We start from the raw sequence: 25,963 nt of genomic DNA on the forward strand, positions 1-25,963 counted from the left end.
TGCAAATTAAAATAAAAAGGCAAGTAAAAATAATAAAGCATTAAGGCTTTACTGTATACATTTGTAGATGCTCAAGGTAGTCAACGGCACTGAAGAATTCAGTGCCTTTGAGGTTGTTTGCGACTTTGAGATCAGTCTGCACGAAGCAATAAAAGCAGCAGGACCCAATGTAGAAGTATGTGGGTGCTATTTCCACACCACCCAAAGTATTTCTTGAAAGGTTGCAGCTTTTGGTTTGAAATTGGCATACAATAAAGATTGTAATGTACTAGAGATCGTACAAACACTCTCAAGTATAGGATCTTTTTCGCCACATCACGTGATCGGGGCATTGAGTAAGTTGTATTAAATTAATATGATTATTGTAAGGTAGATTTTTGTTGTTATACAATTTTATTAATTTCATTTGAATATTATTTGACATGATAAACATTTGAACAAAAGCTGATGAGCAATTGTGCGCATTAAAAAGTTATTTAAAAGTTAATACACCTGGTTATCGAAAAATGGTGGTGATAGGACTAACGATCAAATCAAGAGTGGAAAATATTTTACTGATTAATAAGCAAACTACAGTAGAAGTTGTTTAATGCTATAGTAATCAATGCAGTTCTATGCCTGGAAGATTAGCTCTACATAGAGTATTTGGTTAATAGAATCTTACAAAAATATATGAAATGAACGCTTACATTAGTATAAATGGCAATTCTTTACAAGTGGATAGGCATTTTTAAGGCAAAAATTGTATTATTATAAGTATTACTCATGTATAAGTTCACCCCGCTATTCCAGAATATTTTAGAAGCACTATAACTGTATCGATTGTTGCTATCCGAAAAAAAATATAGCTTTCAAAAGTTTTTTATTTGATATGATAAATAGAGTTCATCGGCATGTTTTAAACGAGGTTTTGGTTGACTCACTTATGATATTGTTTGTGAATGGATCACATGCTAAAACAAAAGTTAAGCATTGCCTGTTCTCAATTGGGTGTGGGCTGCTCAGGAGGTAGTATAAAAACAAACAGTGCATATCTATAGTCTATTTAGAATTTACAGTTGGAATATTTCGCCTAATGTTTTCCGAATATATTACCTGTTAAACTTAAAACCGATCGGTAGTAGTTCAGCATAACATTAGCGCCTGCCATATTATGATTGAAAGTGCTGTACTAAGCATGTTCAGTAGAAATATATATGGTATCTTCGCTGATATTTGATACTGGTACTTTTGTGAAATAGCTTTAACATTTATATGCTGAACTATCATTAATATGAGTGTTTGTGAATCCGTAGACAAATGCATGCTTCGTCGCCATTAAATTTGCTATTTGGCTTATTTGCTATTTGCTATTTATGAAAGGGTTTCAATAATAACGGCTTTTGCTGGAAAGTCTTTTGTCTTCAACAACCATGAACAATTGTTTTTTATTTATCCACATTGCTCGTGCCATCAAGATTTTGTTAATTAGTAACTATGGATAGTATGAACACGAGCTATATGGATAAGAATTGATTTTCATATTTAAAAAATTTTTTTTTTTTAATATTTTACTGCATTTGTGCATATAAAATTTTATGTAGACAACAGTGCGAATGCGCAGTCGTCAGTATTTAGGCTAAGATCCTAAAAGGCTAGTGAGCTAACAGCAATCTGCTGTAAATCAGAAACAAGCTTCCACAAGGTTAAAATAAAAACTGTATGCGATTTTCATCCAAAATTTTGGGTTGAAAAAGATAATTCGTATAGCTTAATCATATTATAAGCTTATTCAGCAAAGTGTTTTTCCTTAATGCCTAGCCTGGAACAGTCATTTCAATGCATGGTTGGAAAAAGCACCCTTCGATATTGCTTCTCATTTCATGTTTAGAGGACGAAGAAGTATTGTATAAACAACAAGCCGCAGCAGCTGCTGAATGTGGGAACTATCATTGTAATCTAATTTCTTTGGCAGACTTTGTGTGACATAATGATTAATTTGTATTGCTGAGTGAGTATAAATTGTGTCATAGAGCAATAATTGCTCTATGACACAATTTATGCTTAATACTTAATTACTTATAGGCATAGAATTTACCAAGTGTAACTGAAAAACACCTCATAGTCTCAGATTTTGATGATTTTTTAATATGTTGTTGCCTATATTGAAAAACGCTCAAATCCCAAATTTTTATCCTCTAGGGTCATCGGTTCAGGTGCTATGAGGATTTGAACTTTGACTATTTGTCGCCTGAGTTTGAGGGCAAGTCACACCTAGCTTACTTTAGACTCATATAAATTCAAGAATATACAAGTTAGAGGTCTAGATTTTTATTTGTCTACACACAATTTCAATATTTACACAAACAAATAGTTTTGAAATTTTTCGGATGAATAATGTGGGAGATAACTCCGAACAAGAATGACCGAAAATGCTATTTTAGCCACTATTCAAAAACAATTATCACTATTAACATATAATTTGCCATTGTTTCTGTTAATATTTCTGAAATTCTCCAGGCCTCAGCTATCCAAAACAAGTCTCATCTTCTCTGTCGATTCATCGGGTCAGCATCTAGAAGCCATACAAGATTAAGCTCTTTGTAGAAATACTGCAAAAGTAGAAGTCAAGGTCAACCTGTGGTTTCAACAAAGTCACACATTCTTCTCATGTTTCATACCAATTAACATATGCAAATTTTATTAAAACCACCAAAAGTTTGTGTTTCAGATTGTAAAATGCTTAAAATTGAGTTCCAAATTCAATGCCCTCCAGACACCTTTGTAAATCGCCTTAATTAAATGAGATTATCCCCCCTTATCAAGCTTTAACTTGGCTGATTATTATTCTATTGAATTCAAACTTGCTGTGTGCTTGTGGTTTGTGATAGTAATGAGTTTTAAAATATTTTCTTAACTTACATTTCTCAATGTTATCCATTGTTGTAGCTTGGTAAAATCTATGCCTATAAGAAATTCTATTTGACGCATACATGTATATATATATATATATATATATATATATATATATATATATATATATATATACAATAAAGTATAGGCTAAAAGTCAGCATAAAGTGCTCGATACCAAAGTAGAGCTTACTATAAATTTGGTAAGAAATTTATTAAAATTTGACTAAGCAAAAAATTACTAAAAGTTTCGTATTACACAAAAGGTGTGTAACACTCATCAGATAAAATGCTTAGTGAGGACTATACACAAGATTCTGCATTAGCTGGTAAGCTGAAATAAAAGCTCAGGTATTAAAAGCTAGATGGATAAGATCTATTATGTAATGCTATTTCGTAAAAGGTTGTTTCTTAGCATGTCTACATGTAGATATTAGTTCACTACGTTTGTTAAGAGTTGCCTTCTCAGGTCTGTAAATGATGAAATATTTTTCTAATGTACATAATCTACCATTTCCGCTGCTTTTAGAGTATGGCTTGGCGTGTGATAAAATCTTCCAGGCTATGTTGTAGTCAGTGCCGCTTTCTTTGAGTTTCCATATGTGGCTGCTTAGCTCGGTAGAGTAGCGTTTAGAAGAGTCATTAAATGTGGATTTGTGAAGGTTATATCTAGTTTTGAAGCTGTTTTCGGTTAGCCCTATATATGTGGCTGCAGGTTTATTGTTATCGGTGGTTGTTACGCTTGCCTGGTATATCACTGATTTTGCTAGGCAATTGTCTGGTAACGGGCAGGTGTTCTTATTCCTGCAGATATTTGGTACAATATGTATGCACCTACTAGCTCACATGTTTCAGCACCATCAAAACATCCCATAGTTACATCAAATAGATTTTGGGAAGTTTTCTTACCCCATGGCTGTCCATTATTATACAAGATTGACTTTTTGGTGTGTAGGATTATTGCCTTATCTCTTTCTGTGATGTAGGTGCATACATATTGTACCAAATATCTAAAAAATACAATAACAAATTTGGACTATATAGAGACGATGGTCTGGGAGCTTTAAATGCAACACCCCGCCTAGTTGACAACATCAAAAAAGACCTGTGCGCTATCTTTGGCTCACACGATCTAAGAATATTAATAGAAGCCAACAGGAAAATAGTAAATTTTCTAGACGTAACCCTAAACCTAGAAAACAGGAAGTATGAGCCCTACACTAAGCCAAACACCACCATTATCTATGTTCACAAAGATTCAAACCACCCGCCTAACATCATTAAAAATATACCACTGGCAATCAACAAAAGACTCTCAGAAATTTCATCAGATGGAAATGCCTTCAGCAAAGCTGCCCCTATTTATCAGGAAGCCTTAGAAAAAAGCGGATACCAACACAAGCTAGAATTCTCTTCACCTAAAGCTACACCACTAAAGGCAAGACATAGACAAAGAAAAAGAAACATAATCTGGTATAACCCCCCTTACAGCAACACCGTACACACCAACATCGGGAAAACTTTCTTTAAATTAATTGATGAAGAGTTTTCTACTGACCACAAGCTACACAAAATCTTTAACAGACATATTATAAAATTAAGCTATAGCTGCATGAACAATGTGAAACAGGCTATCAACTCTCACAATCAGAAGCTACTATCACTGAACCATCAAGAACCAACTAATCCTGGCTGCAATTGCAGGAATAAGAACACCTGCCCGTTACCAGACAATTGCCTAGCAAAATCAGTGATATACCAGGCAAGCGTAACAACACCGATAACAATAAACCTGCAGCCACATATGTAGGGCTAACCGAAAACAGCTTCAAAACTAGATATAACCTTCACAAATCCACATTCAAGGACATTTCTAAACGCTACTCTACCGAGCTAAGCAGCCACATATGGAAACTCAAAGAAAGCGGCACTGACTACAACATAGCCTGGAAGATTTTATCACACGCCAAGCCATACTCTAAAAGCAGCGGAAATGGTAGATTATGTACATTAGAAAAATATTTCATCATTTACAGACCTGAGAAGGCAACTCTTAACAAACGTAGTGAACTAATATCTACATGTAGACATGCTAAGAAACACCTTTTACGAAATAGCATTACATAATAGATCTTATCCATCTAGCTTTTAATACCTGAGCTTTTATTTCAGCTTACCAGCTAATGCAGAATCTTGTGTATAGTCCTCACTAAGCATTTTATCTGATGAGTGTTACACACCTTTTGTGTAATACGAAACTTTTAGTAATTTTTTGCTTAGTCAAATTTTAATAAATTTCTTACCAAATTTATATATATATATATATATATACATGTATATATATACATGTATATATGTATGTATGCGTCAAATAGAATTTCTTATAGGCATAGAATTTACCAAGCTACAACAATGGATAACATTGAGGAATGTAAGCTAAGAAAATATTTTAAAACTCATTACTATCACAAACCACAAGCACACAGCAAGTTTGAATTCAATAGGATAATAATCAGCCAAGTTAAAGCTTGATAGGGGGGGATAATCTCATTTAATTAGGCAAATTTACAAAGGTGTTCATATATTCCACTATTCATATATATGAATAGTGGAACTGATAACAAACCCCAAAATGCTTTTTAAATGCATTTTTATTTATATGCAATAACTTTCATTTCAGGGAAACTGATGGTTCGCAGGCGGAAAAAATAACAGAAGTTAGAGGAACAGATTCAAAAGCTCAAGAGACAGCTGGAGCAGGGAAAACGAACAATAAATAGCTACTGGCGGGCAATAAAATATGCTGCGAATTGAATAATTTAAAATTACCCCCATTTACTTTATACTGCATCCATTTCCTCATTCGAGCGGTTTGATAGCAAACTGTCAGACTCTTCCAGGGCATCCAATGAGTCATAAGTGATCAATGAAGCAGAAGAAAAGATGACCATGTTGCAGCATTTACAGTCATCCACTATGCTTGTAGAGCTCATGCTAGATAGCTGGCTCAAATTTTCTGCAGAGGATTGTACAATGTGCTCAGGATGGAAGTTCCGGATGCATAGCCCGTTTGCAGTTCTAGAGCTACGGCCAATTGTCCAGGCTTGAACATATTGTTGCAGCATACTTCAATAATATCAAGCGTAATTCCTTGGGCTTTGTGGACTGTCAGTGCAAACGCTAATGACAGAGGCAACTGTGACCTGCAGCCGCTAGTCATGTGACGTGAGGGGTTGAAACTACGAACAAAACAATGTGATTATAAACTAAAAAAGCTAAACAACTGAGTCACGGGGTACCATAAAGTCGTGGTCACACGATGGCCGAACCAACATAGGTTTGGTTCGGAGGTCGTTTTGCATTGTTTTGTTTTGTCCATACGCATGGAGACAGGACACTGTTTCATTGGTAGTTTTTATGTATTTGAGCTAAATATTTCTATTGTAAACAAAAAACTTTGAGCAACAAGCAAGATAACTCACTTCAAGCAATGCAGCAGAACAACAATTAAACAGAGAAATATATTATGTAAGTAATATTATGTAAGTATATTACATAAGTAATATTATGTAGTATATTACGTAACATATTATGTAAGCAATACTGAATAATAAAATGCTGCTTAGCATAAAACAATCAAAAATTTCGCTGCTAAAAGCTGCAGACCAACTATTAACTTTGTGGTATTCAAATACGGTAGCCACACCTCATGAGCAGGGCTTCTGCGTAGTATTTCCTTAGAGCCTGAGTCTTTAGCCAGATATTTTGAAATTTTCCCAGACCATCGGTTCACACAAGCAATATTATGAGCCCATGCATCAAAATTACGCGCATACAAAACGGTCTTGTCTCGATCGGAACATGGAAGAGGTCTGCATTTGGACTTCAAGAATTCCATGGTTTCTGCCGAAACTGAACCATCACTTGTCTCTCTAACAGCATTGGCTAACATCATATCCCTTGTTCTTACTATTTGCAACAGCATTCCAATTACATGAGGTTTTTGCTCAAAAAATAATTGAACAAATAACAATGTCTTCTCGTAAGAACATTTGCTTCAACAAGAATTTTGAAAAAAGCTGATTATTGGAAAGAATTTACTGTAAGTGCTGAGGTTTGACTGTATTGAAGTTTAGTGCAGAATACTGGGTTATATTATGATGTGGTCAGTAGTTGTATGCTACCTCAAATAAATTCGCTTTCTGAGGAATATAAGCAGAAATGTTTACATGCTTATATATAGGCTCGCCAATGTCTCCATTGATCAGATTGGCAACTGGAGCCAGAGGAAAGAGGTCACCAACAAATATGTGCTGCACTCCTCCTAGAGGCAAGGAATTTCTTTTAATATCTGGCATTATGGCAGATAATGACAATAAAGTCTGGACCGACAGCATGCTGATTTCATCAATCAGCATCACGTCACACTCTGCCAACCTGCAAACAATTCATTCGGCTAGAGTATTTAAAAGACTAACAGCATAAGCAATTATGTGTGGCTTGTCCAACCAAATCAACTTTAATGACGCAACGACATGTTGTGAGTCACAATGCCTATTAGATGTAGAAACATTTACCAATTAATTTATGTATACAATTAATTGAGTTCTAGGGCTAAAGTTGATAGCCTTGAGAAACAAATGAGAGTGAAGTGTTATAAATTGGCTCCAAATTACATTTTGAGAAATACAAACTCTGCCCTGCAGATCATTACGCATTTTTTGCATGTTTATATGCATCTGGCGTTTATCTTTCTGTTGCAAATAATTTGGTTAATGTGGTAGTCTTCTTAACATGCGAATATCCAGTTTATTTTAACAATTTCACATATATGAAGATTGTTTTAAAACACTCATGGTAGAGCCTATGCTATCCATCGTTGTTTTGACGTCATCACCCTGTTTGCACACGCGCTTGTTCACGAAAACGCCGCCATATTTGTAGAAAACGATTGTCATTCTCTTATTTAATAGTATTTTTTGTGTTGTTTTGACACTATAATAAAAAATTGCAAACAAAATAACCGTTTTCAAAAATCCATTGCAGAAGCTTGGTGTTTTTAACGATAAAAGTTGTCTATAAGGATGGCCGACAACGATAGAATGAGGTCACAAAAAAACGAAGGATAGGGTCGTTCATAAGGCCAAGTTGTAAGGCTAGCTACCATGTACAACTACATAGTCCAATTTTGCGTTCAGGTACAATTAAATCAAGATGATCTACAGATTAGGACATGGATCCATGAAATCTCATTTTAACCATAAAAGCACTCAAATTTTCATATAGAACACATAAATTTTTGCAAAACTGAGAAAATTTTTTGCATCTTCTGATGCTATTGTTGTTAAAAAAAATTTTAATATGAAAAAGTAGCACGAAATTGCGGTTTGAATAAAACTCGTGTTTCACCAATATATTCAACTACTAAGGGCATTTAAACGCATAAATGTTGAAACACTAATCAGCAATTAAAACATTGTCCTTTGTATAGAATACAATGAAGTAGAATTGCCCTACTCCTAGTACAGGGTCTTTGAGTGGTAGTTAGCAAAACGTGATTTGGCAATAATTTTCACAAGTGATCTGCTAAAGTTGTAGCTAAATCTAATTCCCAGTCAAAGTCCGTAAGATCCCAAAATCACCAGGACCCTGATCTAGAAATTCTTCTTCTGTAATTGCTGTGATTTCCTAATCATCACTCCACTCCAAGTCCAACATTTAGATTGCTCGTACTTCCTATGGGTGTCTATTAATACTAATCTACAAATCGTAATCATCAACTGGCCGGATGTTGAACTTTGAACAAAGATTACTAAGAATTTTTTCATTAGACCCACCTGTTTGACAAACCAAATGTTTGCAGGCAATCTCTAAATATAGATTGATGAGTAACGCTACTACGCTATGCCCAAATACCGGCTCATGAACTTGAATGAAATGCTCTGGAAGCAGGGATCGCTAAACATATTATGGAAATGTTTACTTTTCCATATCCATTTCCATAAACATAAATATTTCCATAATTTTATGGAAATGGATATGGAAATTTTATTTTAGAAATATGGAAATGTTATGGAAATGGAAATAATATGGAAATGAATTATGGAAATGTTATGGAAATGGAAAAAATATAGAAATGAATTATGGAAATGTTATGGAAATGGAAATAATATGGAAATAAATTATGGAAATGTTATGGAAATGGAAATAATATGAAAATGAATTATGGAAATGTTATGAAAATGGAAATAATATGGAAATAAATTATGGAAATGTTATGGAAATTGAAAAAAATATGGAAATGAATTATGGAAATGGAAATAATATGGAAATGAATTATGGAAATATTATGGAAATGGAAATAATATGGAAATAAATTATGGAAAGGGTATGGAAATGGAAATAATATGGAAATTATGGAAATGAATTATGGAAATTTTATGGAAATGGAAATAATATAGAATTGAATTATGGAAATTGTAACATACACGTAATCCAAAATATAAACAGAGGGGAGTTATATTGTATAGACTAGGCTACATGAATAGACAATGGTAATACACAAACAGCTAACATCAGTGGTATTACAGAAACTATTAAAGGGGTCTGAAAGAAACTAACTCAAATTGTCTCTTGCTCGGCTACATGTATAGACAATGGTAACACACAAACCCAGCTAACATCCGTGGTATTACAGAAACTATTAAAGTGGTCTGGAAGAAATTAACTCAAATTGTCTCTGGACTTGGCTACATGTACGGACAATGGTAACACACAAACCCAGCTAACATCAGTGGTATTACAGAAACTATTACGGGAGTCTGAAAGAAACTCTCAAAACATCTCAAATCGTCTCTGGCTTAGTTATAGGCAATGGAAGCATACAGTTTTGATGTTGCCTGGACCCTAAATAAAGTATATTAGCAAGCAAATATCATATTCACATTATGTATAAATTAATCACATATTCGAGAAAAGTTGACGATTGCACACACACACACACTCATTTGACACGCAAGCGCGCACACATACGTACACACCAGGGATCGCTAAACATATTATGGAAATGTTTACTTTTCCATTTCCATAAACATAAATATTTCCATAATTTTTATGGAAATGGATATGGAAATTTTATTTTAGAAATATGGAAATGTTATGGAAATGGAAATAATATGGAAATGAATTATGGAAATGGAAAAAATATGGAATTGAATTATGGAAATGTTATGGAAATGGAAATAATATGGAAATAAATTATGGAAATGTTATGGAAATGGAAAAAACTATGGAAATGAATTATGGAAATGTTATAAAAATGGAAATAATATGGAAATAAATTATGGAAATGTTATGGAAATGGAAATAATATGGAAATAAATTATGGAAATGTTATGGAAATGGAAATCATATGGAAATGAATTATGGAAATGTTATGGAAATGGAAATAATATGGAAATAGATTATGGAAATGTTATGGAAATGGAAATAATATGAAAATGAATTATGGAAATGTTATGGAAATGGAAATTGTGACAAACACGTAATCCCTGTCTGGAAGTGGCTAAACCGGCACACGCACCCGAAATGGCTATCTGTAGCATTTTAGTTTCCTTTATATCAAAAGCAACTATGACCTCTAATAAAAATCCATTGTCAGCAGTAATAGTTGTCCAATGATGTCCAGTCTATTTTATCATAACTATAAAATATAGTATATGTAACAGCGGGATACGCTGCTCTAAGGTGGCTTTTAACTCCTAAAGATTTCTTGAGAGAGAGAGAGTGTGTTGGGTCTTATAAGCATTTATTAGCAAAACTATCATGAGTACTGACAGGCTAACAAGGCTAACAATGATCACACTCTTAATAAAACGTCCGCATTCCTTTATATAGTGTTGGTAGCATAATAGTCACTAATAATACTGTATAATGAGCCAAGCACAAGATACAAAAAGGACACAAATAATAAGTAATACTATTACAATTTTGTTGCAGGCACAATGGTCAGACAAAGAAGGTTAAAATTGACGCAGATGGCAACTTTGTGCTTTACAAGATCATGTCCAGGTGTAATGGTGGATTTAGTGCAGTTATTATGTAAATGAATGTCTTAAGAAATGAACACTAATAAAAATGTATGTAGATCTGTTACACAATCTTCTGAATGGAATAATAGCTGTCATATAGAGGAGATATCGCAATATTTCAATGTTGAGATAGACATATTTCACACATATCACAGCTACAGATATGCTCAATATTCTGATTAGAAGTTACAAAAGACAAAGTTTTATTTGTTAGGATGTAACAATTTCCAAGAATGAGCGAAACAAAAAGATATTTGCACATGCTGAACACAGGAATGATCACGGAATGAGAGTTGATTTGGTTTTACTTGTCACACATGACAAATATCAAGTAAGCCATTGTCCTCATAGCCTACTATTTTATGGTATGTCAACATAAAGTTTGTATAAACATGCACAGTATGATATCACTTTATATATTTACGTAAATACAAACCTTAACTTCCTAATGCTGTAGTATTCATCATGCTGGTCCTTGAGCAGTGACAGCAACTGTGATACTGAATATCTAAACAGAAACATTTTGCCATGCATTGTAACATCAAGAATTAGTTAAAAAATAACAAGTAAATAGAGGTCGACTCGCAGGCAATAACGATAGATTATCGCATAACAAATTTTATATTTACTTTTTTTAACAAAATCAACATGTAACTCTTGTTATTACTAATATTCTAGGAACAGATTAACTTTTGTAGAAGTCATGGATGTGTTTGAATGAGCCTATTAACCTTCCGTCCTTGAGCCCGAAAACATCATGTACAGTTCGGGCTTTTGTACCGAGCTTTGATAGCACATCGCATGCCATTCCTGTGGTACATCAAACCATTACCAATTTCTTCATGGAAGACAGCTTTTCTACCACTTTAGTTAGAGTGTACAACTTTCCTGTCCCTAAAATTAAATTAGTGAGCACGTGTGCAAACATAAGTATTGTTTTAACATGACATAATTATATCCAAATATAAAGTAGAAGATGCATAACGCGGGCTCTACCATCACCACAGGTGTCCATGATAATTAAACCATTAGTTTGGGAACATCCGGCAATTACTGTATTACAAATGCAATTGCAGTTGGAAAGCATCTCAAGGCCAATGAGATTTGTTGTTGCTAGTTTGCTGGTTCAAATATAACCACAAGTGTGTATGATTTTTTAACCATTGGTTTGGGAATATTGACCAATTTTATCGGTACGCACAGTAATAAATAATATGAAAGCTGCTATAAAAAGTTTTCTTCAACTTGTTGTTACAATTGGTGAGAAAATAGGAAATATCAAAAATTTGGAAACCCCAATATTCCAGCAAATGCTTATTACAATCGAACCATCAATTTGGAACATTACACAACTATTATAAGAGCACAATTAGTCATTAACAATCTCAAAGCAATTGTAATAAGATGTTGCCAAAATAATGGTAAAAATATAAGAGCAAGAGCATTTGTTAGTATAGCCATTGGTTGGGAAACCTTGAAGGTTGACTAGCAACAAAATTCACATTACAGTTATTTGGTATCAAAAGGTTCACCATGTCTTACTCTGTTGTGTTGTAGGTGCAAAATATATGGAAATGTGATTACAAGCTCTTAAAAGCTAAAAAAAACAAACATTTCATCACGAAAACGCTGTAGTTTGGAATCTCTTTATTTCGATGACATACTCAAACATTGTGGTTATTGTTTTGATGGTATCCCATGAAATTAAAGGCCAATAAAAAGCTCAATATAAACGTCTCGTAGCACTAGTTTATGACAAACACTTTGGGTTCTACGGGAAAGCCTGTATCAAATATAGATGCTCACTACATTACAGTTCTGCTTCATCCAGGTCTAATCAGCTAGTGGCAATCTGATCATGTGACCCAATACTTCCTGCTAAATAGTGCTAACAAATTCTTCAGCATTTGGTTCAAAGAAGGTATGTCAACAAACTGTTTTATTGCAGTCACATTTATGTACAGTTGTAAACATTTGTAATAATTAACATTTGTAATTCTGACTTAATAATTTAATTCAGAAGTTCTTAAAAGTAAGTTTATACTTTGATAAGGTTTATCATCACTGCTATGTGCAATATTTTTAACATACCATGAGATTTTCAGCAAGTGTTTGTGTGAAAACACAAAGTAATGCCATCAAATTAGGTCGATTTTTCACAAACATTGTCTCTTTGCAAATTAAAATAAAAAGACAAGTAAGAATAAAGAATAAAGTGTAAAGTATAAACTGTACCAAATTATTCTCAATAAAAATCTATCCTAACATTATTTTGATGCAATTCAACTATATCTAGTGAGTTTACAGTGAGCTATGTCATATACTTTTATGACCTATTCTCCCATCAAACGCAAGGATTGCAAAGCCTACATCTATGTTCACATTTTTCAAAATTAAATTACCAACATAAGCTGCTTTTGATTAATAATCACTTTGTAAATTTAATGTTAAATTATTTTATTTATTGATTTTGTTTTTCTGTAGAGTCTGAAGTATTGTTGGTTTTCAGGCTGTTGAATTTCCACCTAAATACAATGTAATTGTTTTATGAAAAGATTTGCTCTAACATATGAATGCTTTGCCATACAAAACTAATGTTGAAAGAAAATAACCTATCATGTCATTCTTGACATTGCCGTATTATTTCTAGCTATTTTGAAAACAAATTTATGTAAGACCGTATAATGTATGTCCCAGTTTATAATGTAGTATTGCAAGATGCAGGCCTATCATCTAGTAGAACCTTTATTGTTAAATTGAAGGTAACTGCCCAGAGACAAAATAAGTAGGTGAATTAGGGCAATGTCTCATATACGACAGTGGACAAAATCAGCTGCTGCCGATTTTATTGGCCCATGATTGCATGACCTACTTCTTCTCTCTAATATGTGCATCAAATCAGTATAAAATAGGACTGGCAGATGTTCATTCTTTCCATTTGATCATCAACCTGATTCGTCACATATCCACTGATTTAAGAACATACAAGGTAAGATGATGTTACCTTAGATTAGTTACCTTAGATATAGGAGACAAGACTCAACAGGCTTGTTTATCATTTTCAATGATTCAGCTTTAATATTTTTCTCTATACTTTTGTTGTTTAATCAGACACAGTTTTGCAAGCATATATACATATAATTGTTTCCTCACCCCGGATACATATATATATATATATATACATATATATATATATATATATATATAAGTACAAAGACGGAAAAAGATTTTAGCAACAGTTTATGACTAAAAGTTTCATACTGCATGCAGTAATCATCAGATGCTAATGTGAAGACTATATATATATATATATATATATATATATATATATATATATGTATATATACAATAAAGTATAGGCTAAAAGTCAGCATAAAGTGCTCGATACTAAAGTAGAGCTTACTATAAATTTGGTGAGAAATTTATTAAAATTTGACTAAGCAAAAAATTACTAAAAGTTTCGTATTACACAAAATGTGTGTAACACTCCTCAGATAAAATGCTTAGTCAAATGTCTAAGCATTTTATCTGATGAGTGTTACACACCTTTTGTGTAATACGAAACTTTTAGTAATTTTTTGCTTAGTGAAATTTTAATAAATTTCTTACCAAATTTATATATATATATATTTATATATATATATATATATATCAACAAGATAATGTATATATATACATATATATATATATAATACTTTAAATATATATATATCACCTTAATATATTTGCAAGAATGCGTTCCGATTTCCATTTTATGTATTTGTTGTGTACTTATAAAGAAACAGGCTAGCCGATACATATTCTATGTGTTTACGTAAGTAGTGTACCGTGGTACATAACATTTAACTGCTGTTGTAGTCCACTAGTCGCACGATGGAGTCATTCTCTACCTTCTGTTCCATCTGCAAGACTGTTCGCACTGGTTTGTGGATACAGTGTGATATCTGTAATAGCTGGATCCATCTTCACTGTTTAAGCAAACCTTCGTCAGCAGATTACGCGTATTTCAAGCGCAAGGCAAGCTATTTCCGCTGCATTGCATGTAGTCTAAATAGTAAAGGAGAATACGACTGTGAAGCTGCATTGCAACGGTAAGTTTCTTAAAACTAGTCTTTTTCAAACACCTTAACAATGCTAGTGTCTATGAAGTGATCAAGATGTGTGCCATTGAAGAACTTTAAGCCTTGTCATTATTAAAATTTTATTACTTATATGGGTATTCATAGTGGTTATTGCGAAGGCTTCACCTTTAATATTCTACCTTAATTCCCACGAAAATCATTCATACCAATTTTATATACAACCAAGTTTTTTTTAGAATTTGTACCAGTAAGTACACAAATATAACAAATGAACAGAAGCTGGTTCAAGTGCATGGCATTCAACTCCCCAAAATGTCGCCAGTCAATCCTGAAGGTGAGGACAGTAAACAATTATTTAATGCTAGAACTTCCACAAAGATAAGTTTTTTATTTTCCTTGTCTTGCAAATGCATGCTGACATAGAACAACCAGGTCATGTGTAGTAAGCAACAGGTGTTTCCAAAATCAATTTGTTAAGAAAAGGTCCAAAAAATATAAAAGCCTACGAGTCTTCTGGAAGCTCGGTAAATCTTTTTGATTTGTTGACTAATGTATTTAGCAAAACCTCGGGCAAATCTATCTATATAAATTTCAAAGTTTATCGTCTCTCATTCAGTCTGTCCAACTGTAGTGATTAGTATCTAGCAATAATAAATGCAGAAGATTTTATCTCGGAACCTCCCGTTCACCAGGCAATATGAGTCGTTTTCTGGGTTAACATACGCATAGCACTCTGTGTTCCGCAGTTCACTAAAGCTTGCTCTCACGACTCTTATCAGTAAGTTAGCTTGCTCAAATTAGCCATTGGCAATGAACCAGGCTAATGGCAGGCAACTACATTACCTGTCACTGTTTATAAGCTGTTTTTCGGGATTTCGGCTAATCAGAATATTATAATCAGAATAATTGTCTTCCTCATGCTTTAGCTCTATCACAGTAAAGCTGCATCCAAAAGAGTTGCTAATATTCTTGTATTTTATTGAGACATCTTCTGTGTCTACTATTGAAATACTACGTCTGAAGATGTTGAACAAGCCTTCTTGAATCAAGACTTTTGATGACATTTTGTAAAATCCTAAATGTTTAGTAAATCGGATATTTAACTACCTAGTTTATTTTGATAGTTTTTTAATACCGGCATATGAAAAAGCTGTCTTCTAAATATCAGATTGTGTGAACACTTTTCAGTTTGTCAAAAAATTCCTTAACTACAACAGTTGCTTTAGAGATAAATGCTATGACTGTTCTATTATCTAGGCATGAAGATGTGCAACGTTTCCACTAGCATTCTCCAACATTACTTTCCGGTAGTGGCTACCAACTACATTCCCCTCTATGTAGTTGGTGATGGAAACTGCCTATTTAGAGCTCTCTCACTAGGAATTTTCAGTAGTGACAGGTTTCACTTATTGCTTCGTCTGCTTGGAGTATTTGAAGTTCATGCGCATAAAGAGAGTTACGGTAATGCCAGGTGAGCATAAATTTAAGAAGTTTCAAATCGCCCATTATATCTGTTTCTACAAAATGTTTACAACAAATTTAATCCATTAAGCTGTCAATGTATTAGATTTGCAAGATTAAACACGCTCAGTATTGTTATTAGACATAGAGATAATCCTTTTATGCTTGAGCTGATCTTAGTAGAATTATTTGTTACACATTTTCAATAGAAGTTATTGTGAGATTTTTACCTGTTTCATTAAAAACAGTGAACAATATGCGTTTAACAGTAAGAGAACTAAAAACAAAGCTTGATGCACATAAGAGTTTTAATAGACTCAATCACATATATCTACATAGGAGCAGCAGTACTTGAGGCTCTTAGATATAACTAACTAGGCTATTATTATACTGCCCTAAGCAAGCAAAACACCCTATTTGACAATTTTTCCAAAATTCACTTTTTTGTGTCTATATGTGAGGTAGGCTGAGATGCAACATGTTCCAAAATTTAATACTTCTGAGACCACCAGAAATAGCCCTTTTCACTATGTGCAAAACGCCCTATCCACATTCACCACACATAAAGTGGCAATCAAAACACCCTTTCTGCAGATAGGGCAGTTTTATTGGCCTGAACAAACACAAAGCTGGGCATTATGAGTAGCATTATGTAACCATAATATTATAGTATATAAACAATGGAAAGCGAAACTGAAGCAGATATATTTTGTTGTTTCTAAGGCAGCTGTTACACAATAGTGCACTGCTAAGGCCTCAATTCTATTGCTATATGTCTTATCATAATATATTTATTATGACCAGACAAGTGACATAAGTTTAGATCATAAATTCTGGCTTTGAGATTTGATGAGTTTATTTTAATTAAATGTACATGGAAAGTTTTTGCTTTCTTGAAATACTGCAACTATTCCAGTCAATTGTTAGTTTTAAATCATTAGAGATAAAAGCATTTGATCTTATTATTACCTTTATGTTACTTACTCCTTTTATATCATAACATCAGATTTGAGTGAGTCTTAAATCTTTGATCATCTCCTAACTTTTGAGCTGAAGAATGGTTATTACAGAGCTTTAATCCTTGTGTCGAGTGATTTAGTAATAAAAATTGCAACCTTTATCCTTCTGCTGACTGGATTAATGATCCATATTGAAACTTGTAATCCCTTGATAATCCAGTCATAACAATTTGCCTTGTGGCAAAGTAACAATGAAAAACCAGTCCAATTAAGCAATCTATTGTAACGCCTTAACTGCCGTTGAGATTGTCTAGTGCCAGCTTTGTAAAATGTCAATTTAGGCAATCAAAACGCTCTAAGTAAAATAACTCTTTTGATTTTGAATTTTCACAAAAAAAAATTTCTGATAAAGATTATTGGATATCTAACCATAATAAATCGGAGTAAATAATTGAAATACTGCTAATACTGTTGCCGAGCTTAACTAAAACGCGTTTGTGCTTGTACTGAACAATTTACAACAATTAAGATAGGAGTTGCTTGCTCAGGGCAGTATAACTAACCCTAACTGATTAAAAGGCTACTAACATTTTACTAAATGTCTTACATGGAAGAGTAATCTCCCATTTATTACTTCCTATGTATAGTCTTAGTTAAATCCAGAAAAGTTTTTAATAGTTTAATAATGCTAATTTGAAATTAAAAAATATTAAATTCTATCATAACTGTTCTTCAAATTACAGTCGTTGTACGGAGGTAGACATAGCGAGTGCTGAACAGCTGGTAACGGATATTGTGCAACTGGGATGCTGGCAAAGCATAAGCTCAATTTATGCTATTAGTGCTGTTGTTAGCTGTCCGATTCGTACCTTTTATCCTGCTCAGACAACACTTCAGACGCCCGCCCTGTCTCGCTTAGTTGTTGGCCGAGGAGTCCGTCCAACAAAGTCTTCTGTTGCTGATGTCATGTTCAGTTCGACTGACTTTGATGGAAAAACTTTTTTGTTTAACCATTATGTGCCAGTTACGTCCAGAAGAAAGGTAAGTTAAATTTCACAATGTTACTTGTTTGTTTGGTCTGGCGCAAAACCATTTTTAAGCTTTGCAAATTGATCAAAATCTCTCGAGTCTGCTAGCGGTGAGCTATAAGTTGCTGAATATTTTCAGTCAACAGATGTTGTTCTACTGGAGGAGTCACGACGGCAAGTATCAGAAGAGTCTGTGGAGCTGCTACAAAATGTAGGCGTAGATGCAGAGGAATGCTATCCTCCTATTCCATGGACCAGTACACCGAAACCCGCGACTAAGCTAGAGGTAAATATTGAATTTTAAAATTTCATGTCAGAAGATTACACGAAGCAAATACTTTAGAGTGACGATGTCTTTAAGTCATTAACAATTTGACTCAGAATGCTATTCGCTCGATCTCTTCTTTAGGCACTGGCTTCTAAGAAAAGCGTAATAGACGATGAGGAATGCTATCCTCATATTCCACGAACCAGTACACCAAAACCCGCGACTAAGCTAGAGGTAAATATTGAATTTTAAAATTTCATGTCAGAAGATTACACGAAGCAAATACTTTAGAGTGACGATGTCTTTAAGTCATTAACAATTTGACTCAGAATGCTATTCGCTCGATCTCTTCTTTAGGCACTGCCTTCTAAGAAAAGCATGCTAGACGATGAGGAATGCTATCTTCATATTCCACGAACCAGTACACCAAAACCCGCGACTAAGCTAGAGGTAAATATTGAATTTTAAAATTTCATGTCAGAAGATTACACGAAGCAAATACTTTAGAGTGACGATGTCTTTAGTCTTTAACAATTTGACTCAGAATGCTATTTGCTCGATCTCTTCTTTAGGCACTGCCTTCTGAGAAAAGCGTAATAGACGAGGAGGAATGCTATCCTCATATTCCACGGACCAGTACACCGAAACCCGCGACTAAGCTAGAGGTAAATTTTGAATTTTAAAATTTCATGTCAGAAGATTACACGAAGCAAATACTTTAGAGTGACGATGTCTTTAGTCTTTAACAATTTGACTCAGAATGCTATTCGCTCGATCTCTTCTTTAGGCACTGCCTTCTGAGAAAAGCGTAATAGACGATGAGGAATGCTATCTTCATATTCCACGAACCAGTACACCAAAACCCGCGACTAAGCTAGAGGTAAATATTGAATTTTAAAATTTCATGTCAGAAGATTACACGAAGCAAATACTTTAGAGTGACGATGTCTTTAGTCTTTAACAATTTGACTCAGAATGCTATTTGCTCGATCTCTTCTTTAGGCACTGCCTTCTGAGAAAAGCGTAATAGACGAGGAGGAATGCTATCCTCATATTCCACGGACCAGTACACCGAAACCCGCGACTAAGCTAGAGGTAAATTTTGAATTTTAAAATTTCATGTCAGAAGATTACACGAAGCAAATACTTTAGAGTGACGATGTCTTTAGTCTTTAACAATTTGACTCAGAATGCTATTCGCTCGATCTCTTCTTTAGGCACTGCCTTCTGAGAAAAGCGTAATAGACGAGGAAGAATGCTATCCTCATATTCCACGAACCAGTACACCAAAACCCGCGACTAAGCTAGAGGTAAATATTGAATTTTAAAATTTCATGTCAGAAGATTACACGAAGCAAATACTTTAGAGTGACGATGTCTTTAGTCTTTAACAATTTGACTCAGAATGCTATTCGCTCAATCTCTTCTTTAGGCACTGCCTTCTGAGAAAAGCGTAATAGACGAGGAGGAATGCTATCCTCATATTCCACGGACCAGTACACCGAAACCCGCGACTAAGCTAGAGGTAAATTTTGAATTTTAAAATTTCATGTCAGAAGATTACACGAAGCAAATACTTTAGAGTGACGATGTCTTTAAGTAATTAACAACTTGACTCAGAATGTTATTCGCTCGATCTCTTCTTTAGGCACTGCCTTCTGAGAAAAGCATGCTAGACGATGAGGAATGCTATCCTCCTATTCCACGGACCAGCGTATCGAAACCCGCGACTAAGCTAGAGGTAAATATTGAATTTTAAAATTTCATCTCAGAAGATTACGCGAAACGAATACTTTAGAGTGACGATGTCTTTAGTCTTTAACAATTTGACTCAGAATGCTATTCGCTCGATCTCTTCTTTAGGCACTGCCTTCTGAGAAAAGCATGCTAGACGATGAGGAATGCTATCCTCCTATTCCACGGACCAGCGTATCGAAACCCGCGACTAAGCTAGAGGTAAATATTGAATTTTAAAATTTCATCTCAGAAGATTACGCGAAACGAATACTTTAGAGTGACGATGTCTTTAGTCTTTAACAATTTGACTCAGAATGCTATTCGCTCGATCTCTTCTTTAGGCACTGGCTTCTAAGAAAAGCGTAATCGACGATGAGGAATGCTATCCTCATATTCCACGAACCAGTACACCAAAACCCGCGACTAAGCTAGAGGTAAATATTGAATTTTAAAATTTCATCTCAGAAGATTACGCGAAACGAATACTTTAGAGTGACGATGTCTTTAAGATTTTAAAGGTTGACTTGAATAACATTCACATTACAGTTATTTGATATGAAACGATTCACCATGTCTTACTCTGTTGTGTTTTAGGTGCCAAATATGTGGAAATGTGATTACAAGCTCTTAAAAGCTCAAAAACGAACAGTTAATCGCAGCCACACGAGACCGCCGTAGTATGAATTTGCTTTCCAAAACGGCTTAATTGGGACGTAGTTATTACAGGATGGTTTCTGTTTACACTTTCATGCAATCTCATTTGTCAAAATATTTTCACAAATACATTTCACGCATTCAATAAAACCATGTCTAATGTTCTTACGTGTCTGTTTTATCGTCATTGTAATGCTGTCACTTTTAGCAGTGATATCTTATAACTTACCGTAAAAAATCGCTAAACTTTTCAACCTTAGCTCGAATGAGTACATATCATTGTCTGATAATCATGACGAGCCTGTTGGTTACCTGTGATAATCGAAAAGTGCTTCAAAAATTATTTTCGAAGTATTGGGTCACATGATCAGATTACGACTTGACGATTAGTCCCAGCCGAAACAAAACTGTAAAGTAGCAGAGCATCTATATTTGATACGGGGTCTTCGGTAAAACCCGAAGTGTTTGTCATAAACTAGTGCTACAATAAGTTTTATATTGAGCTTTTTATTGCATTCTCAATTCACGTTTTTTTAATTTAATTTACTCCAAATTTAGGGTAAAAATTTACTGTACTCCAATTTCAAAAATAATTTCATGTATTCTTGTGTTAAAATTTTAGCCCATACATGTACTTATTGATCCTTATATTCAGTCCTCCTTTACAGCGAAAAGTGAGGGGAACATTGTAGTTCAGTATTGGTCAGTACAGCAATTTGATATGGTTTCTAGGGACAAGTCATTCGCGGAAACAGAGGTGGTTATGTGTTAATATACGATGGCTATCGATACCAGCGTAACCGCAACCTCGTGAGCTCAACTCGTTGGAGATGCTGGCTTCAGTGTGGGGCATGGATAACGACTCAGCGATACTCTGTCTCCCGTGAAGGTGATTTTGTTAAGGTGTATGCCACAGAAGACCATAGCCATCTTCCCAATGAAGGCAAAATAAGGCATGATAAGCAAAGACAGATTCTAGAGAAGTTGGTTTTATTGAACCCAATTGATACGCTGAAAAGGACATACGCAAAAGAGGCTGTACAGCATGCCGAATTCCCTGAGTATGGCGCTGTTTCTAGTGTGCTGAAGAGAGCAAGGTGGGTTGAGGCTGCTACTGACATGTTAGTTTAGTAACGTGGATAACTAATAACTAGTTAACGCTTAATAATAATAACAATATTGAACTGTATGGGCGATCACCATTTTTCGCAGTGTCGAGAAATTGTTGGGCTACTCCATATTAAATAAACAAGTCGCTGAATTCAGAAGAATTTAGTTTAGTTAGTGAAGCTTAATACAATTGATGGAATAAAATATATATTATTCTTTTCTCAGATGGCAATGTGCATTTAACAAAGCTACCATAATCTAAGAATAACATTAAAAACACACCTAGCTCGCAAGTTTGTAATGAGGGTTGAAATCAGGGTATTATACCTTTGAATTAACAATGGTGAACTTTTCAATCCTGACTCATTACTTGTTATTAATTTTCATAGTGTTCAGCCTATTCTGAAGTCTGCCTATTCTACATTATGCAATATTGTGATTGCTCATCATTTTTTACAGTTTTTATTTAAGTTTGCTTTTAACAGGTCAAGCAACCTCCCTAAAATCCCAAAACTGTTGGACGAAGTCCAGATACCACTAGAGTGGCAATGTACCCATGATAACCGGCCATTTATGTTTTACCAAGTAAGTATAATTCTAAAAATATAATTCTTTATGTCCTTGCAGTTACTTTCAAAAACGTGGTATCTAACCCAAGGCATTGTTATAATAAAATATTTTAACAATGGTAAGTGAGTCAACTATCCACCAGACAAAAATAGTAGTTGTAATTTTTAGTGAGTTAATGAAGGCGTGTTCTATTACTATTGAAATTACTCATCTCAAATGCAAAGTTTTAACTGTTAATTGTCAAATGGCATTTTGTATAGCTGTTAGTTTCAATCTAATTACTTTTCACTTATAGAACAACAAAACTGGAATATTGATTTTCGCCACACAAGAAAGCCTTGACATTGCCAGGAGTTCGCAGACCATCTACATTGATGGAACTTTTAAAGCCGCACCATTTCCATATCGGCAGATTGTTTCCATCCATGCCACTGTTGCCGATACAGTGGTGCCTACAATATTCTGTTTGTTGGCTTCAAAAAGTACAACACTGTATAAGGAGGTAGTATTCTTTGAATAACAGTCTCTTGGAGATAAGCAATCTTGATTACCAACTTCTACATTGTCTAGTGTACATAGTTACATACTAGTGTACATAGTTACATACTAGTGTATATCATTACATACTAGTGTACATAGTTACATACTAGTGTACATAGTTACATACTAGTGTATATCATTACATACTAGTGTACATAGTTACATACTAGTGTACATAGTTACATACTAGTGTATATCATTACATACTAGTGTATATAGTTACATACTAGTGTATATAAGAGGGCCAATGTTACAAAATGAGCTTCATGGTGAATCTGATGATATCGAGTTTTAATAAATAAAAATCATTCAGTATAGTAAACACTTCTATAACTTAAATTTTTACGCTATTTGGAATTTATGTGAAGTTTTTGCTTCGCACACCATAAAAAAATATAACGTAGAGAGTCAAGTCAGGTGAGTTCTCAAATTATCTTCGAATGGCAGCACATCTCGCCACACTTGCAAAAGAACAAACCGAATGCATTACTATTACATATGTATAGCTTCTGTGACATTCTAAATTGTCGAGATAAATCGTCAGATGTGTCGACAAAACTGAGGATAAGGTAGCTGCGCAATTATTCAGAAATACTTGAGGGAGATCGATTGGTGCAGGTGTTACAGCGTCAATCTACTAATCTGAATGTCACGAGTTTTAGTACCACCGAAAGGTATATTTTATACTAACTTTGACCCCTGCATACAGATAGACTACGAACAGGTAGTACCGCTAGTTTTATAGTGAAAATATATTTTTTTGCTTTGCTTACTTTTAGATGTCTGAAACATTTGCTATTAGTTTCACTTTGTTGAATAGGCTTTGCTGTTTAGAAAAAATAAGCAAATCGTTGTAAATGAGCATTGTCGCTGCAAATCAATAATACTGCTGACAAATTAAAATGTTGTTTTTTGTATGACTAAGGGGTGAGTTTGGGAAGATATTGGAATGGATTAGGCAATATACATGTAGTTTACTATTCTTATAACGTAAAATCTCTATTATGTAAAGGTTCCTGGAAGCGATTATTTACGTTGTAGGCACACGCCCTATATGTTTTAATCTACAGAGCTCATCATTGATTTCTTAATTACATTTGAGGTATTACTGCCTGCATGGGTATAAAACGCTGCATTATGTACTGAATCAACGAGATCTTTTTAAATTTTCATGAGGCTGCTGAAGACCGTAAGCCTGATTGATCGATGTTTGACTCTTCATTACGTGTACTGGACTATCCGCCTAGTACAATATAGTCCAACTACTATGTCCCACTAACCGTCACCGGAACCACAGTTCTATACAGTCACGTGAAAATTAAATGACTATCCTGATTAAAACACATTAAACAATTAAAAAACGCAAATAATTTGGTGGTTTTATTTATTATATTGAAATTGAATCTTATTAAAAACAATAACTTGTTGCTTCAGATTAGCTTATGCTGATGATAACAGCCCGAGTGTTTGATTTAAAAAGTGTCTTTAGTAATAATATTATTATTTTCTAGTAAATATTACTAGAGACACTGTATTACATATCACTAAATTATGTACATGTACTCCTTATGGAAATGAAAGCCCGTTGGCCAATTATTTTTAGACCGCATCGGCTTATTAGTCAATGGATAAGCACAGAGGGTTCAATCCTTTAGAAAGCTTCTTACACTTATCGCGCTCAAGCGGCTTTGATGAATAACTCCTAGAAAAAGCTTCAGCAGTGTTGAATAATTGCTAACCATCTTATACTTATTACACATTATTGCCTATCATAAAATCTAAGCTAAATGTGCCCTACAATGTATGGTCGCTAATTATTAATAATTATACCATGTTAAAAGTTTTTTGTAATTTTTCCAAATTGCTGCCTGAATTTGAATGACTTTATAAATTTGTAGATGCTCAAGGTTGTCAAGGGCACTGAAGAAATAAATGCTCTGGAGGTTGTTTGTGATTTCGAGATTAGTCTCCACGAAGCGGTAAAATCAGCATGGCCCAATGTAGCAATATGTGGGTGCTATTTCCACTTCACCCAGAGTGTTTCTCGGAAGGTGGCAGCGCTTGGTCTGAAATCCGCATACCAGAAAGATTGTAATGTACAAGATATTGTACAAAAGCTATCAAGTATGGGTTTCCTTCCACCACATCACGTGATTGGGGCATTTGAGTGAGTTGTATTAAATTAGCATGACTGTTTAATGAAGATTTTTATTGTTATATATGTTTATTTATTTCATTTGAAATTCCTATAGTAAAAACGTGGTCTGCCTTAACATGATAATCATTTGAACAGTTGAAACTGGGTTGTGAAATGTATATATCCTTGGATAGTTTTCTCAAGTTAAAAACCTTTATTAGACAAAGTCCAGGCAACAACTGTTACAGGTGCGATGACTAATTATGCAATGAACTGGCTTATTAAGATATAAATTATCTAAACATACAAGTAGGAGACAATAATGATGTAAGGTCACAGAGAAAGGGTTATAGTACCATTTTCAACATGAACAAATGCTGATCAGCAGATGTGTGCATTAAAAATTGGTTTAAAAGCAAATAGGCCTGTTTTCTGA

The 25,963-nt window shown here is 34.2% G+C and overlaps 3 protein-coding genes across 3 annotated transcripts in view; 1 reads left to right on the top strand and 2 right to left on the bottom strand.

The window, feature by feature from the left end:
* LOC137393017 (E3 ubiquitin-protein ligase RNF146-B-like) overlaps positions 1-25,963 on the bottom strand; it is a 42,659-nt gene that overhangs the window by 11,157 nt on the left and 5,539 nt on the right. The window lies entirely within an intron of this gene.
* On the bottom strand, positions 5,899-14,944 carry LOC137395883 (ATP-dependent DNA helicase PIF1-like). The gene is made up of 6 exons (XM_068082266.1): positions 14,872-14,944; positions 11,713-11,791; positions 11,418-11,489; positions 7,141-7,328; positions 6,587-6,836; positions 5,899-6,130 (listed from the first exon to the last, which is right to left on the bottom strand). Exons 1-6 carry the CDS (start codon positions 14,942-14,944, stop codon positions 5,899-5,901), a joined length of 894 nt encoding a protein of 297 aa, XP_067938367.1.
* Positions 20,664-25,561, top strand: LOC137396042 (uncharacterized). Its single transcript, XM_068082278.1, has 6 exons — positions 20,664-20,735; positions 20,858-20,950; positions 21,903-22,267; positions 22,766-22,865; positions 23,146-23,352; positions 25,289-25,561. The coding sequence occupies exons 1-6, from the start codon at positions 20,664-20,666 to the stop codon at positions 25,559-25,561; spliced, it is 1,110 nt and encodes a 369-aa protein (XP_067938379.1).

The sequence above is a fragment of the Watersipora subatra genome, chromosome 1, assembly GCF_963576615.1.
Source record: "Watersipora subatra chromosome 1, tzWatSuba1.1, whole genome shotgun sequence".
Taxonomy (NCBI): Eukaryota; Metazoa; Bryozoa; class Gymnolaemata; order Cheilostomatida; family Watersiporidae; genus Watersipora; species Watersipora subatra.